At 42.0% G+C, this 17,969-nt stretch overlaps 1 protein-coding gene across 1 annotated transcript in view; it reads left to right on the forward strand.

Annotated features, from left to right (window-relative positions):
- Positions 1-17,969, forward strand: part of Srsf11 (serine and arginine rich splicing factor 11) — a 37,526-nt gene that overhangs the window by 12,474 nt on the left and 7,083 nt on the right. The window contains exons 4-10 of the mRNA XM_010605242.1: positions 7-81; positions 5,842-5,975; positions 9,689-9,798; positions 11,491-11,583; positions 12,494-12,543; positions 14,169-14,296; positions 15,822-15,903. Coding sequence (XP_010603544.1) covers positions 7-81; positions 5,842-5,975; positions 9,689-9,798; positions 11,491-11,583; positions 12,494-12,543; positions 14,169-14,296; positions 15,822-15,903 — 672 coding nt within the window. The remainder of the gene's footprint in view (positions 1-6; positions 82-5,841; positions 5,976-9,688; positions 9,799-11,490; positions 11,584-12,493; positions 12,544-14,168; positions 14,297-15,821; positions 15,904-17,969) is intronic.

Raw genomic sequence — 17,969 nt, forward strand, 5'->3', positions numbered from 1 at the left:
CCCGAGCGCCAGCTCCGAGCAGATGCGGACGCTCTTCGGCTTCCTGGGCAAGATCGACGAGCTGCGCCTCTTCCCGCCCGAGTGAGTGCCCTAGGCCGCGGCGCGGCCGCACTGCCCGTAGTTCCCGTGTTGTGTCGTTATCCCATTTCTGAGAAAGACGAGACTGTTGTTTTGTTTTGTTTTGTTTTGTTTGCAGTCTTTGGAAGGCGGGTAACAGTTTTTCAAGTACTGATAGAATTTTTTGGTGACAAAAAGTTGGTAGGCTGATTGATGTGCATATAAAAATAAGATATTTCACAGTGTCTTATAAAACGTTGAAATCTTGACTTTCTATTGTGTTACTCAGTCTGGAAATTATAAACGTTTTAAATTGCACAGAAAAACTAAAGTAAGATCAGGTATAAAAATACTGGAACGAAGATGTGAAATAACAGTCTTTTGGGAAGGTTAGTGGAAATTCTAGTATTGTCAAGCATGCAGTATCTGTCACGCTGAGAATTATGTTACTGAAATTGTCAACAGGAAATTGAGACTCCTCAATCTGTTGTAATGTATTCATTGATTTTTCTGTACATTTCTGATCAATAAATCAGTTTATCAAAGTTAGTCATAATCAGCGTATTTCACGACTTTTTATGTAAAATATTTTCACATGGGCCCGGGATTTAGCTTATTGGTTCTGCCCCGCCTGCTTCACCAAGCGGAAGAACCCAAGTTCGATCCCCAGTACCAAAAAAACCACTCTAAAATGTTTTCACATGACTATTGGTGTTTTTAAATTGGTATCTTGTATCTAATTTTTAGGGAAAGTGTACATGTACAGTTCAGGATGTATGATCAGTTTGCATGAGTTGTGGAATTCTGGGAAGAAGTACATTTATTTTGAACCGAAATCTGACTTGCTCTGGTAATGGACAACCTTCCATAATGCGAACATATAGAAATACATGTTTTGCTGTTATTTTCTTGTGACATTTAAGTTGCTTGTAAAATAAACAGTATAATGGCACAAAATAGAGTGATAACATTTTTATGTTTGTGTTCATTTTCTTACTGGGCTATTTGAGATGCTTCACTTAATTGTATTTTTTTTATAGTTCCACAAGTTGCTAAGAACACCGTTAAAGTTGCTGACTTTAAAATGCTTCATTCTGTGGAGGTGATCTTTTTGTTTTGTTTTGGTACTGGGGATCGAACTCCGGTCCTTGCGCTTGCAAGGCAGGTGGCAGAACCGCTAAGCTAAATCCCTGGCCCAAGGTGATCTTTTTTATGCACTTGGAAAAAGCTAACAAAGACGAGTTCTGGCATTTTCCTGGTTAATTTTTTGTACCTAAAGCATAGTCAGTAGCTTGGTAGGCAGGAGTTTGGCAGTTTGCTTTGTAGTTGGGCCAACTAGGGCAGCCCCTGGAAAGATGTTCATCTAGGAAAGATGTGGGTGCTCTGCATGCAGAGGAATCTTTTTCCAGGTATTAGAAGCTTCTGTATTAACACATTTTTGTTCTTTGCCTCCCTACTTTCAGGTTGCCACTTATAAAGCATTTTCTTTCAAATAAAGTATAAGGTTACAATATAGCCAACCTTACATTATCCATCATTGTGGGCTTCCAGATTTGAAGTAGTGTAGGTGGCTACTTTTATTTCTTCAAAGTTGTTTTCATTTCTTTGTGGGTAAACTCACCTGATTCTCTCCAGTGTTGGTGAGAGATGATGTGCTTTGGTGCCCAAGATCCAAAAGGTCTCTCATTCCAAGCAATTTCTACTCATGTAGTTAAAGGGTGAGCACATTTCAGCCCCATTTTTTCCTATGATTGTGGATGTTTTTAATTCCCCAAGGAGGCATTCGTAACAGCCTCAGCTTCTTGCTCCCCAGGTATGCCCGTGGTGCTAGTTATCTTTTTACTATTTCTCAAGTGTTACCTTACCCAGAAAAGCCTTCCCTGGCCACCGTTTATCAAAGTACAGTGCCCTGCCCTGTCTTCCTTACCCTCTGTGACACAGCTTTGCCTCTTTTGTGTCAGGCCTGTCAGAAATAGTTTAACTTCAGCCCCCTCCCTTGTGTAGCCTGTGAGGCTTCCGAGTTCATCAACGTCATCTGAAAGGCTTTTTGTTATGTTCCTGTCCCTTTCTGGTACCAGGGATCAAACTCAGGACCTTGCACTGAGCTAAATCCCCAGCCCCTAAAAGGCATTTGGTGGGGGGATAGTCCGAACTCGGGTCCTTGCACTTGCTAAGCAGGTGGAAAGCATTTTCAAATACATATTAAAGTGCATTTTTCAAGTGCCTTATGTGTACCTCCTGAGCTCTTTGGTTCCTCATGCTTGTTTTGGGGTAAATTTTCCAGGGTTACACCAAACATTTCGATCGCAGACTGCCCAGGGTTTCCTGTATTATTTTTATTATTGAATCCATCTTTTAAGCTTCTTTAAGCCCAAAACTATTGACATACAATTTTATGTAGATACTCTGTCTTCGCAGAGCAGTGTGCCAGCCGGGGAACTCATGGAAAGTGTCTGTTGTTGTCCTTTACGTTACTAACTTGTACAGAAATGTGTCCTGGTGATTTCAGTTCCTAGAACATAATATAGGAAACAGCATGCTGAGTGTCTGTCCTGAAGATACGGGCTTTCCAAATTTATCTTGCTCATTACAAATTCGGAAGCCTTATTTGGCCCTGTTTTACACATGAGTGAACTGAAATGAGCGTAGCTGTTTGTCGCCCAAACATAACTACCGGTGTTGGAGTTGGTATTGGAATCCCAGTGTGTGGCTCTCCTTTACCGCTTGATCCTTTACCACTTGAGTTTGTTGATTTAGCCAAAATTTATGAGTTGTGTCATTCTTCAAGTAATAAAATGTTTTGTTGTAATGGGGTCCCGCAGGAGATTATAACTGCAGTGCTTATCAAATAATATCCCAGTGAAGCGTGTCAGTTATATAGAAACTGAAAACACTGAATAAATTTAAGGCCAGTAGTAGCTTTTCTGTGACAAAACACAAATACTTCGGCGTGATCTTGTAACAACAGTGTAAGGGAAATAATTTAATTCACCTTTCAAGAAAATTTTGTTTCAATAAATCGTTCACTGTTTTTCTTTGTGTAACAAAGAAGAGGTCATGTGAAGTCCTCAGAATTGAATTTCCACGTGGGTGTTGCCTTATGTCACACATGTGACTTAGGAACTTGTTTACAAGCCCAAAAATCTCCACTTGGAAATGGTTGGTGCAGGTTGAAGGTAGGAGTTGAAAGGCTGGTATCAGTGGCCTGCACCTGAGGTTCTCACATGTGATTAGCTGTGAGTAAGAATTGGGGCCTCCTAGAAAGGGATCTGATTCCCTGGGCTTTTTTGGGGTGGGGGTACTGGGGATTGAACTCGGGTCTTTGCATTTGCAAGGCAGGCCCCCGAACCGCTGAGCTAAAACCCTGGCCCTCCCTGGGCTACTAAATGAACACCAGTATTTGAAACTTTTTGTGGACATCCTCGGAGATGGTAGCACAACAGCTCTCTGAGGACACTTTGAGCACCTTTGGAAACAGTACAGCTCTTGGAGTTAGAGGAGAAAAGAACACTGGGCTTAACTTTCCCTGTCAGCTGCTCACTCTTCCTGCATCACCCATATTAACAGCAGAGTGAGATAGTTACATTTTTGGAAGTGATAGTTGCATAAAATAAATTCTAACAGAAAGCATAGGAATGTAATTGTGGAGCCAAATAGCAAAAAAACGATGAAACCATTTTAAAGGAGATCTTTTCAGAGTGGAGAAAGGAACATTTTCCAAGTTAGGATCTTTTGTACAGTATTCAGATTATTTGTGACTGATGTTAACTGTGCTGCCACAGGTTTTGATGTAGCCAAAATAATAGTTATATTCCCATGCCGTTAGTGGGTAGAAAACTTGAGTCATTTTAAGATTGCCCAGTAAATGGCAGTGAATTACGAGCACAGAGGAGGGCTTTCTAGTGACTGACTGTTCGTTATATATCGAAGAACTTTATCTTTTTTCTTGTAGGTAACAACAGTGTTAAAGAATATGTGTGTATATATGTTATATTTAAAGAAATAGAAATGCTTGCGATTTCCAAGGCACTGTGTTAGGTGTTAAGAAAATGAGATGGTAGCATTGACCGAGGTTTTTAATTTAGTGGTTAAAAACTTGGATGTCAGAAAAGAAATAAAACTGCCACAGCTTCAGTACTAGAAATGTTTCACTACTTGAGTGCAGAATTGTTTGATTTTAGAGCAGTAGTGCCTCACATAAAAAAAAAACTGTCTTTTCAGAAACATTTAAGCAGTAAGTCTAGAGATGGCTTCAGTGTTTTGTGGACAGATTGTTGGTCTTGAACTTGAATTAGGACCTGGGCTTACTGTGGGAGATCCTTCTAATTCCAATGGGTCTGTGTCTCAGGCTATAGGGAGCCTCCTGTTAATCCTCAAAAAATGCTAAAAAAATCTTTTCTCATTAGTGTCCAAGTAAAGAAAAACTTTGTTTTCAGTGAATATCTGTGTGTCTGAATAACTGTTGTAACCAAATCTGACTTAATTACTTTATGTACAGATAGATGAACATGTCTCATGTGTTAACAAAAGTTAGGTTCTAGGGGGCCGGGGATTTAGCTCAGTGGTTCCGCTGCCTGCCTCACAAGCACAAGGTCCTGTGTTGAATCCCCAGTACCAAAAAAAAAAAAAAGAGGAGGCTCTGATAACATTAAAATGTATTACAGGGTTTCCCTTTTTATTATTGATTCTTAAGGTGAAATCAGCTTGTCACAGTAAAGCTGTGATCCTCGAACGTGGTGAGGCTGTCCGAGGAAATTGGAAGGGACAGTTGCTCAGCCCTTCTATTCTCCACAGGTGACGGCTGCACCCCTCCCTCTCTGCAGCCTTCCGATGTTGGCTTTCAGATAGCGTGGTGTGCAGTCAGGGAGCAGACCTGCCTTTACTTAATCTCTTTCACAGGGAGGTTTTTATAATTGAAATTTGAATCCCTGTATATTATTTCTCAAAGTCTGCTTCCTGCATTTCTTACACTGCTGTCTGTAGCTTGCACCCCACTTCTCTTTTTTCTGAAGAAAATAGCTCCTTCACTCATTGAAATTGCACTTATTTTGTTTATGCTTAAAAGTGTTCTATTCTCAAAGTGCTCCAAGCCAGAAAGACTATTTCGGGTACCTAGGAGCTCTTAGGTCCTAAATGAGGAAAAATGCACTTCTAGAGGCTGATGCAGGAGGGTGGCAAGTTCAAGGCCCATTTGGAGTTCGTAACAAGATGCTATCTTTAAAAAAAAAAACTCAGTTGATTATCAAATTGATACACTTTTCAAAATCTTTTTTACTGTGAGAAATTGGCTAATGAAAAGTTTCTAAGCCAAAACTAAATTGTTGGCTAAGAATTGGGGGTGGGGGTGGGTGTCAGCAGAGCACTTACAAGCCCTAGGTTCAATCCCCAGCACCTGAAGGAATAGTTGTTATTATGGAAAACATATTCTTCTAAGGTCTCAATTCTGAGACTTCAGAGAACTATTTTTAACCTGATAAATTTTAAGTTTAAAGAGGGATTATAGGTTTTTATCTACTGCATAATTTGCTACATTAGTTCGTTGGGCAATAAATATTTTCTTTCAAACTAGTTAAATTAATTTGTATGCAATTAATGGGTGCAAGTGCTGGTTTGCAAGTTGTGCATTTGTTTTCACTCATAACTGATTCTCTAGGGCTGGGGATTTAGCTCAGCGGTTCGGTGGCCTGCCTTGCAAGCGCAAGGACCCGAGTTCAATCCCCAGTACCCATCAATCAATCAGTCAATAACTAACTGATTCTCTCTTTTGTGTTGTGTATTTTTTAGTGACTCACCTTTACCAGTCTCATCTCGTGTCTGCTTTGTTAAGTTCCATGATCCAGATTCCGCAGTTGTGGCACAGCATCTGACAAACACTGTATTCGTTGACAGAGCTTTGATAGTCGTACCGTATGCTGAAGGTTTGTGCTTTGTTTAACTACCTCTGTGGGCATCCCAAGGTGGCCGTCTACCTCAGTATAGCTGCAGAGTGAGCGGTAGTAGCGTATTAAAATCTGAGGTTAACATTTTGAAACCCTTGTTATACTGCAGTGCGTGATACTTACTTGCACATTCTTTTAATGCTAATAATCAGACATCGGGTCTTTTTTAAAATTAAGATATTTAACCCTTTGCTTTCTTTAAAGCATTTTTAAGTTCTTGAAAACCATATCCCTATTTGTAACTCTCTGAGATGTATCTACTTAGTTTTTGTGAAAAAGTCCCAAAGGTAAAATAATTCACTCCATGTGCACTTAACAGACCTTCAAATGCATGATGTTATTTAAATGACTAGGTTGTATTCCCATTATGCTTCCTCACACTGATAACTTTAAAAAAAAAAAGAAAAGAAAGAAAGAAATCCCACATTGAATTCCAGTATACCAAGGGTTGCAGTGATTTTAAATTTTGTGAAAATGGAAGATTTCCTATAGTTTAGGTGCCAGATGGGCACTGGGTGTTTTGTTTTTATGCCAGATTTTCTTGTTCATTCTTGTTATATTTTCTAGAATATCTCTAAATAATAAATTCTTCTCTCTGTTATTTGTGTGTGTGATTTTTGTAGTGGAGAAGGCAAATGCAAAACTCTTCCAGATGACTGAAAACAGTGGGTCCTCTGCAGCGACAGGGGATTCTAGACATTAACTAAAGGCCAGCAAGCACTCCAGTGCCCGAGTGTTCCCTGGTGTGACCATTTGTTAACTACATTGTCTCTCTTTTTACATTTTAGGCTGTTAAAGTAATTTGACAGAAAAAAATTGAGCAGGTTTTTTGGATCTAAAAAAGCCACTGTGACAAGACAACTCTATTTAATACCATTTTGTAAAATTTTCTGAGGCATATTTTATAATTTGATCGTTCCCAGTGTACTGCTACTTGATTTGCTTTTTGGTAACTATAAATTTTGAAGAAATCATTAACATGATAAAATTATTGGATTTTAAGTTAACATTTTATTAAATACACTGACCGGGATTCACATGCTTTACGCGTCCTTTAATGAACTGGTCAGTAGAAACAAAACCTGGTTATTGTTCGCTGTAGTTGTTATCTTAGACCTTTGAATACAAATGTAAACGTTTACACTATGTCTTATAAGGTTGTGAAATGTCTAAAAGTTGGGCAAATTGCCTTTGGTTTTCTAAAGAAATTAACTTCTGTTCAGAGGTGGGTTAAGGCATGCTGTATTGTAACAGTTCTTCTGTTTCCATTATATTGTTAAAGTACATGAGCACAGCTTTAAGGCCTTCGAGTTAGTTATCTTTTGGTTAAAAATTTTCTCTTATGTCAGTATGTTTGTTGTAGGGTAAGACTTAACCACCGACAAAATATTTTTAGAATTCAAATTTAGGATGAGTAAAATATAAATGATAGACCTGGAAACACGGGTCAGATCACGTGAGTAATGTGCAAAACATTGTAGTCAGCCGTTAAAGAATTTTTATTGGCTAAGTTTATTGGCTGTATCTAGTTCCTAAGCCTGAACATAATACAGTATATCATAGAACTGGCTTTTATCCATAGTTCTAGGCCATAGTAAGTTTTTTTAAGATCTGTTTTTAAAGTGAAGTTTTGGGTATATGTAAGAATTATAGAAATGTTTAGTTCAAAAATTTATTTTTGCCATATTCAATTCATGGTATGATATGCTGTATTTATGTTGCCTCCATTAAGTAACTGAATGTGTTCAGTTCCCTTTGTCACCATGCACTGCGGTTTTAGCTCTTACACTTTGGTGTTGGTTCTTGGCCTCTGTTTTAGAGCAATAGACACAAAATTTACGGTAAGAAATAGTCTAAATTGGTAAACAGATATCAAAATTTGGAAGGAGATCTTAATAGTAATGGATTTGGGGGTTATTTTAGGTTCCTTGGTTAATGTTTGTTTCTTTTGTCTGTTTCTTTTTCTTTCATTTCTACACATTCATGCAGTATTTCATGGTTCTATCAAAGCAGCAGTAAAAAAAATACTCTTGACGCATGAAAATTAACTGGTGAGGGGCCTCATTGCTATTTTTTCAATTGTAGTTTTATTTTTAAGTAGTCTTTTTTTTTAATCAGAGGATCAGATGCATGATCTTTTTTTAATGGATGCAGATCTTCTATCATGTGTCTCAGTAAATTCAAGAGGATTTAGTCTGCCAGAAATGTTGCAAATGCACTAATTTGAGTAAGATGTTGATGCTTAATGTATCCTCTTGAGACATAATTTTGCATGCAGAATCACCCCTTAATCTCTGTAGGTTTGTTATGTTGATGCATTAATGCCCTTTATATAAATGATCTTCTCCCTCCCCTCCATGACTCCTGGTATCTAAATCTGTGACAGCTCTGGCACAAGCAAGATAGCAGTGCTGTGTAGTGTACATTGTTTATGTTATCGGCACTTCTCAGTGTAGGAGGAAGGAACCATTACCTTTATTTAACAGTGGTTTTTCTTTTTTGTTGTTGTGTTTTACAGTTCTTTTCCCTGGTTCAGCCTGAACTATATACCAGGCCCTGCTGAAAATACCACCCAACAGTTTTCTTCTGCAGCTTATCCAGTTTCTCTTAAGTGCCCTGTACATATTGTATGTTTTACGATGAGATGCAGTTTCTTAATATGTATTACAGAAATACTACTGGTATTTGCAAATATGTAGTTTAATTGTATTATTGAACTCTCATTTTGGGGGCTTGGGCACATTAACAGATTAATCATTCGTCTGTATAGGGCTTTTGCTGTCAGATAGAATTTAAATTGTCTACATATATATTTGCATTAGGACCCTTAGATTTTTATCTGAATACACGAATTAGGCCTTAAAAACAGACATACATGTCGCTTTGGGCTTAAGGAGTTCAGATAAGTTAGTTTTGAACTGACACTATGTAGCATTTTTGGTATGATTAGCATGGCACATGTTGGAATGTAAAAGCATTTAACTGTACAGGTAAGGAATGTGCCATGTTTTACCTATTTTCTCTCTCTCTCTCTCTCTCTCTCACTCACTCAACACATCTTGTGTGTATTCAGAGATCTTCAGAAACATTCATGTTCATTTTCATGAGTCAGCAAAAGCCCTACGCTTGATACCAACAATATTTCCTTACATACTTTTCTTCTCAAGTTTTACAAAATTTGTATGGTAGGTGTAAAAATCATAGTAACTGTACCATATTATTAACCCCTAAATCAAACTTTTTTTTGTCTTGTGTATCTTGATTTTTCTGTGTGCTTTATAGTGAAGCAGCCGACACGAGTCGTTGTTCATAAAACAGCTTTTGAAAGTTGAGAGCACACCCCTGGAGAACCGACTGTGCTTGCTTACGTTTGGTTCATGACTTAAAAATCGAGTACAGGTGATGAAATCTTGGCAGTGTTAACAAAAAAGTAGTGTGTATTGTGCTATTTTTTTTTACTCTAGAAACTTAACCATTTGTAGAGAAAAAGGAAACAAATTTTCACACATTGAAGTTTCATTCTGACATAAAATTAATGATAAATAATCATAGAGATCAAGCTTTATATTTTAGCGAGCATAAGTACTTTCAACAAACTCAGGTGGTGTATCAGGGAGAAATTTTCTGGGTGTTTTTGTGTGTTTTCTGTCTTACCAAAGAGTGTGTTCTCATGCACGGATGTTTCTCTGCAGGAGTCATTCCTGATGAGACTAAGGCTTTGTCTCTGTTGGCCCCGGCTAACGCAGTGGCAGGTCTTCTGCCTGGTGGCGGACTCCTCCCTACACCCAACCCACTCACCCAGGTACTGTCTGTTGGATTCTGAAAGGGTGGAAAGAAACAGAATTGTGGATGCGCCTAAACATATTTGAGCTTTCGGAGTGCTTTTCTGAGTCTAACTCATAGTGTGTCTTACTGTGGAAGGCTGTGTTGTAATCATAGTACAGAGGCCCTCTTAAAAACATGTGGCATTTTAAAAGTATTCTAAATATCCTAAAATATCTTATATTGCTTTTGCATTGGCTCTCAGAGTAATCGGGTTGTAATTGTGGACACATTGTAACAAGTAGAGTTGAGCCAGAAAAGAAAATGAAACTGAAGTTTCTTAAATGAAGCCGTTTTCCCCTGCCCCTTGTCTTTCTTCAAGCCCTTTGTTCTTTTGCTATTGTCTTGGGGTTGAATTAAGTGGGCAGTCTGAAAATAAAGAGGGATTCTAGATAATGTTTGGTATGGGGAACATGGAGTAAAGTTTTGCAGTGCCGGGAATCAAACTGAGGGCCCATAGGTGGTAGCAAGTGCTGTGCCCCCAACCCCGAAGGCATTTCAGATAACACGGTTCTGAAGCCTGCCCAAGTACATAATGTGGCAGTGGTTTCAGTGAAGATCCCCAGCTAGAGTAGTGTAAAGCGTCCTTTCCATCACATTGCCCGAGTCAATTACTGGTTTTGCTGTGACGTGAGCAGTACAGTGCCTTGGAAAGATCTGGAGTCCCAGGCCCTGTGGGTCCGACTTATCACCTAACTCCTTAGTTCCTTATCTGTGGGATGAGGATCTGAGTAATCGCTACATCATTTTGCTGTGTAAAGTGATGTATTAGTAATAGAGAAAATACAAACTCTACTAAAAGTTAAATTCCAAGAAATATGGTGCTTTGTATTTGCTGCCTTTTAACTGAATCTAAGTGAACTTAGAACACAGTTCATTTGGAGAAAGTCAAGACAGCCTGTAAAGTTAGTTACCGGGCTTTGCATCTTTTATCTTTTAGGGTTACTCAGAATCTGAGGTAAATGTGAACGGGGAACAGTTGATAAAAGGAAGTGTTGTCTATTAGGAGGTAGTTCCCAGGGGAGTCTGTGAACACAGTCTTGGTAGAGGAAGCGTCTTGGGGGCAGAAGTCCCTGTAGAGCCGGGCGTGGTGGCGCATGCCTGTAATCCCAGCACTTGGGAGGCTGAGGCAGGAGGGTGGCTGTGAGTTCGAGACCAGCCTGGGCTACGTAGTGAGTTCCAGGTCAGTCTCAACTACATAGTGAGACCCTGTCTCAAAAAACCACACCAAAAAAAAAAGTGTGGAAGGGTCATCTCTTGGGTTGGGGAAGCTCTTCACGGAGATGGCACCAGGACCCCCTGAGAGCCAGTGAGGGCCACTGCTGGCACGGATAGGGAGGGGGCACCCTCTGGTAGTGTCCCTGGGGCTCTGCGTGCAGCCTCAGAAGAGAAAAGCCCATCTTAATTTGATTTCCTTCTCTGATGAATAAGAAATTGGACCATCCCTTAGAGCAAGGCCGGCAAAGCACCTTTTGGCTGCATCCATGCCTGCTTGTCTGTTACTCTGCCTGATTCTGAACTGCCGTGTGGTGTACATTTGTGCATTTGAGTGGTTGCAACAGAAACCCCAAAGCCTGCAAACTTAGTTACTCTCTGACCCTTTGCAGAGAATAAGTGCTGAGCCCCTGAGAAACGAGAGGGAAGTTTTAAATGAAGGAACTTCTCTTGACAGATTGGCGCCGTTCCATTGGCTGCTTTGGGAGCTCCCACTCTGGACCCTGCCCTTGCTGCACTGGGGCTTCCTGGAGCAAACTTGAACTCTCAGGTATGACTGGCTGTCCTTCAGCTCCCGGCCAGTTTGGTAGAAGACTGCTGCGCGTCTGCATGCCAAGCCGGAGATGGCTGCTGTATCCCAGTGATACTTTTTACACAGTGGCTTAGATGGTCACTAGACCATTAGCTCTTGGGATTCCAAGTAGGAGATGGCGTCCTAGGGACCCGACCCATCGTCAGCACATCGTAGTGTCAGCACATCGTAGCGGCAGGGTAACTGTGAAAGGGTGGAGCTGTGCATGATTTACTCTCACGGAAATCCCACTCTTGTGGGCTTTGCTTTTCTCATTTTGTTTTTTTGTCATCGAACTCTAACTAAGTAAGCTTTTTGTCTGAAGTCCTTACCTTTCTTGGTGGTAGGTACTCCAGAGCCTTCACATTAAGCTTCATCCCACCCTTTTTTGTTTTTGGAGACAGAGTCTCAGTAAGGTGCCCTGGCTGAGCTGAGCTGCATCTTGAGATTCCTGAGTGCTGGGATTACAGGTGTGCACCACCACTATGTCCAGCTTCTGAAGTCCTTTTCTGGAGATGCTCTGACACCACTAAGGAATCTCAGTTTTGTTTTAGTGTGTCTTAAAATTTTATTTTCCCTCTGAGTATCTTGAAGTAAGCAAAGCGTGATACTGCAATCCAGACTGCTGAGCCTGGGTTTTTAGGCATCTTGTGAAATCTGCTGTTTTTACAGTAGCCGCTGACCCACGTATTGTTTGTTTAGTGTGGCTACTAAGAAATCTAGTGACACATAGCTTGCATTGGGTGTTTACTGGTCAGCATTATGCATAGAGCATGTTAATTCTTACAAGTTTGGCAGATTGTGCCAGGACCTTTCAATATACTAAAAAGAAAACAAGCAGTGATTTATTGTCTTTTGTGTTCTCATTGCTGTTTTGCTTTTTTTGCAGTCTCTTGCCGCAGATCAGTTGCTGAAGCTCATGAGCACCGTGGATCCCAAGTAAGCGTTTTTCCATGGTGCTGTAGTGGGTGGGTTTTTAGACAAGTTACTCCTTTTTGTAAAAAAGTGGTTTTTTGGCCAAGATCTTATTCCCTGTATAGCCCAGGCTGGCTTTGAACTCATGGTGATCCTTCTGCCTCGGCCTCCCAGTTGCTGGGATTACAGGCACGCCCTGCCGCGCCTGGTGAGAACAGTTTTACTTTTGACAGTTTAAAACATTACCTGTTCTCAAGAACTGTATTATGTACTGTTTTCTAGAGGCAAGGAGGTAATCCCAGAAGTAAGGAAAGCAGTGGATGCCAGTGTCAGCGTAGAGCTCCTGTAGGTTTGTTCATCTGAGTACACACAGCACCCTGCACAGTGTCTGTGCTTCAGTGGAGAAGCATTGCCTGCAGTCATGCGTGTGTGGTCTGCTGGGAGAGTGCAGGGGCAGGGAACCCTGAGTCTGAGGGTGACCCAGGAGCTGAAGAGGGGAAGGGAGCATGCCAGAGCAGAGCAGAGCAGTGGTGCATGGGCGTGGAATTGGCAGCCAGCACAGCTTCAGGGGCTTTGATAAAGTCTCCTTCATGCCGGATCTGAAATCCTCTCTACCTGAGGTGTAACAAGTTCAAGAATTTTTATTTTTTGGTAAACTAAAAGTCTCTCTCAGTAAATGGGAAAGACAGCCAGGGATTTAGGTTAGTGGTTCTGCCGCCTGCCTTGAAAGTGCAAGGTCCCGAGTTCAGTCCCTGGACCTACATCAATAAATGGTAGAACTTGGGGTGGAGAACAGAGTCATTTGACTTTGGTACTTAATGGCCTTTTTAGCTAAAAAATTATTGGAATCAAAACCTATGCCTGTCACCCTGCTTCTCACAGATGGCCAGCACTGTGCAGGCTCGCTGGGCCCCACAAATGGTACCTGTGCACTGGTCTCCCGTGTGTCTGTCACCAGAGGACCATCAGTAGCCTTTCCAAGCAGGTTTCCTATGTACCTGGCAGCCATTGAACACTGACTGCATTTCCCCCACCTGCAGTTTAGAGGTGATGCTTTTCCCCTGCAAACTGAGATGTGAAAAGATTTCCATGTGATGGGAAACTCACTTAGGCTTTCGGCATCAGCATATTCCTTTTTATTAGTATTTTCAGAATATGTCAATTTTTGGAAAGTTAAAAGTAAATAGCTATTTTTATTTTTGTTTGCTTTGTTTTGTTTTTCGGTACCTGGGATTGAACTCGGTCCCTTGTGCTTGCGCGGCAGGCGGCAGAACCACGTAAATAAGTATTTTTCATTCCAGATATCTCTGAATCACTAGAGTTGCTATTCAGATGATGCTGTGCTATGAAATTGGGTTTTTGTGGGGGGTTTTTTGTTTTGTTTTGTTTTTTTGAGACGGTCTCACCATGTAGTTCAGTACACTCACTGAGTATCCTAGACTGGCCTCAAATGCAGTAGTCTTCCTGCCTCGGCTTCCTGAGTGCCGGGATTACAGCGGTGCACTACCACACTTGGCACTATATATTATTTACTGAAGTTGTGGAATTTTCCTTTTATCGAGGAATATTCCACTAAGGTGATGTCACATGAAACCTACTTACTGGAAGTGTAGCAAAGTTTCCATTCTCGGATCTTGGTTCTGTTTCAGGTTGAATCATGTAGCTGCCGGTCTTGTTTCACCGAGTCTGAAATCAGATACCTCTAGTAAAGAGATAGAGGAAGCTATGAAAAGAGTACGAGAAGCACAGTCCCTGATTTCTGCTGCTATAGAACCAGGTAAAAGTGTGTTTTTGCCTTGTTACTGAAGCGTATTGGGCAGCACGCTTACATTTTCAAATGCTGCTGGGTCTGCATCGTGACAGCGCATTCTCCAGGGGGCCAGGAGGTGATGTGCTGTTCAGGGTTGTGTTTGGTCTTTGTCTCCTACAGCACGGCCTAATCAGAAGTCTGTCTTTAGATCAAGAGATCAAGAAAAGCAGACACCCTATTTTATAGTCTCTGGGGTGCGCTGGGGAGGGAGTTGGGCTCTGCGCGTTCTGAGCAACTGCTCTTGCTGCTGAGCTGTGCCCCAGACTGAGGGCGCGGAGGGTCAGTGCATGGTGCACCCAGTGTCTGGATTTACATCTGTGATGGAGAAGTAAAGAATGAATGCTCTTTTGCTCTTACTAATGGGTGAGAATGTTCTTAGTATGCAAGGTATTAGGAAAATAGCTTCAAATTTTAATGGGAAAACACTGAATGCCTTATGTATATCTCTTAATAAAATGTCTTAATAACTACCAGTGGTCACATGGCAGGGAACCCAGCTGGATCTGAGTAATCCAGCGCTTTCGGATGCCTGAGGGTTCTGTCTCTATTGAAAACCCGTGGCTGTTACAAAAGTGTTTTCTTAAGATGTTTGTGAATTTATTATTGGTAGCAACATTCATAATAGATTGAATGCCATGGATGAAAAGACCTAAAAGTGAAGGAGGAATTCATTTTCACTTTGAAACAAGGAATAATTCTGTCCTAGATGTGTTCCATACGCTTGTATAATTAATAATTGCTAGGGAATAAGAAGAGTGCTGGCTCCTAAGAACACATTCTGCCGCTATCGTACAGCAGAAACAGTGAATAAATCTCGACTTTCTGCATTTGGAGACCAAACTCTGAGTCTGTTAATTAAACCATTTGACATGAACATAGGTCCGGTGTATTTAGCGTAGGAGTGTAAAGTTAAACAGGGAGACAGGAAATAGATTCTCTCCCGCACCCCAAGCCCATAGGCACACATGTCCACACACAGGATAAAGAACATTTTGCAGAATTTTCAATGTTTTTTTTTTTTTATTGTAAATTTACATGTTGAATGTACTTCTTGTTAAGTGCTGACTGGAAGATAAAAATAAAGCCTTAATCTGACTGAATTGTAGCTGTATGTGACAGAACCTGAGAAAGGAAAAATAACTCATTTAGAACCTTCTGAAGAATGAATTGGAAAGCACCAAAGAATGAGAAAGATGCCCTTTTTCTTGCTTATGGAAAACACCTCACTGCCTCCCAAGTATGGCACGTGAGAGACAGTGAAAGGACCTTAAGCTAGTGAGAATTTGAGGTTGACTCGGAACCCACCAAGAGCCCAGGTCATTAGTGTCACTTGGGCGAGTCAGCACTGTGCGCTGTAGAACAGTCACTTGTGACATTGAAGGCTGTGTGTAAACGAGGAGAACTAAGATGAAGAAGCTCCTCGATGAACTCCTGGGTGGGATAATTCTGTTGGATGATTTTTAAGCAGAGATATTTTTTCTTTGTAAATCAGATAAGAAAGAGGAAAAAAGAAGGCATTCAAGATCAAGATCGCGTTCTAGGAGAAGGCGGACTCCCTCATCCTCTAGACACAGGTTAGACTGCTCTCTCAGGAGCCCGTGGTACCTTACACAGACCGCTTCCGTGGGTCACACAGTTCCCTTCCTTTTCCTGTGACACTGCTGCCCGTAGACCGGGGCTGGTGACCCTAGGGCACTGTGGGCTGTCACTCAAAAGCTCTGAAAGATTTGCCATGGGTGCCAAGGTTAAAGTATGACGCAGGGCTAAGTTCACACGTGTAAAAGGCAGCAGTGGCGGGGCTGGATGGGTGAGTCGCCCTGTAAAACCAGAGAGGCCGTAGGTGGTGGGGATGCACTGGGACCTGAACATCGGTCAGGTGAGCTTATCCTTGGGAGAGCACTGGCCCTCTGCTGTGCGAGTGTTTACATCTGGGTCATGCGAGTGTGTACTTAGGGGAAAGGTAATGTCACCCGTTACGGTGATTGGTGTTTTTTGATAAAATGCCAAAATTTGACAAACGATGGCTCCTGGAAAAGGTAATCGCTGTTTAGATCTGAAACCATAATAAAGATTTCTCATATTCTGTTAAATTGAAATCTGTGTGTCTGCCTTGGCTTTGAGTAGACCTCAGAGGAGTGTTCAGCTTCGCTGTCCCATCAGACACCCTTACCAAGGGCGGCACTCTATTGGACGTGGGGCGGCCGGCCGCTGCCCAGCTTGCTCCTTCCCCGCGTCCTTGTCCTCCCGCTGGTGTCAGTGCTGCACCGCTGCTGCCCCGCACACCCTGCAGAGGTGCTTGGGGTTTTCAGCAGCAGCTGTGTGGGCCGTGCTTTGCCCCTTTCATTTCCAAACTCCCTGCTCAGGTTCCCATACTTGCTGTCTGGCTCTGGTCTGGGCCATCTGAGGGTGGCTGCAGATTGCGGATTCTCACTTGCGGTCTGTTACTCCCGCTAGTTTCGCTTCACCTCACTTGAGTCAAGCAGACTGCATATTGGATTTTTCAGAACATTTTCAATCCTTAGCCCCTGTGTTGAGAAAGATGCTGTGAATGTTCTTGTGATTTGTCTGGATTTCTGTTACGTCAGATGCTACAGTGCCTACTCAAGGGCTCAGGGATGAATTAGGAAGCCGTGCTCCTCTGTCCGCGTGGAACTGACAGAAGGGTGGGGTGAGCGGGCATCAGATAAAAGTGCCTGAGGCCGTCGTGCCAATATGCAAGACTGTCTAGCGAGGGATTTTGGCACGGCTGGAAAGCGATGCACAAACATTTGTCGAGTTGGGTAAGGTGCTGATGGGATTTGTTTCCAGGAAGTGATGGCCACCAAAGCTCTGTGAGCACATGGGTGAGGGGAGAGGGAGACCAGCGTGCCACACGTGTGCCCTGCACCGGGGCCCTCGGCTGGTCGGGAGCATTGTGTCCGTGGCTGTTCTGTGACGTGGGTGTGCCTGTCTTCAGCACAGAGGTACAGGATAAAGGAAGTTAGATAACACTCCCACAGTGTGAGACTTCCAGGCAAGTTGAGCCCAGTCTTTCCGTCCTAACATGTCTGTGCTCTGGTGCTTGAAAAGCCGGCGGGGAGCTTAGACTGCATTTGCTGTATCCCATAGAAAGGTGGTCAGTTACTCAAAGTTAGGTCAACAGTAAGAGAAGGACCGAGAACTAACTGATTTTGAACAACTCTTAAAATAGAGGAATGTGTGTTTCAAAACAGAGGATCTGTGAAACAGCTAGCGGTTGGTTACGGGTACTTGTTAGGCCCTGGAGAGGTTGGAGGGGGGCAGAGAAAGATTTCTGCAAAGTGACAGGAGAGGAAGGATCAGGTGGAGACAGCAAGGACTTTGGAAATGGGGATCAGATGAGCAGTGTGAACTGGCCTGTGTGTACCAGACCTACCTCGCTTGGAGTTTCTTCAGTTAGGACTTAAGAAAGCGGTGTATAGGTCAGCACTGATCAGAAACAAGGCAATGCATGGATCACATTGCATTTATAAAATATGATGTGCCTGCTTTAGCGACTTTTCATGAGGTCTACCTTAGGGGACAGGGATTTAGCTCAGTGGTTCTGCCGCCTGCCTCACAAGCACGAGGACCCTAGTTCGATCTCCGGTACCAAAAAAAAAAAAAAAAAAAAAAAAAAAAA

The sequence above is a fragment of the Fukomys damarensis genome, unplaced genomic scaffold (genome assembly GCF_012274545.1).
Source record: "Fukomys damarensis isolate Sample0158 unplaced genomic scaffold, DMR_v1.0_HiC HiC_scaffold_33, whole genome shotgun sequence".
NCBI classification, from domain to species: domain Eukaryota; kingdom Metazoa; phylum Chordata; class Mammalia; order Rodentia; family Bathyergidae; genus Fukomys; species Fukomys damarensis.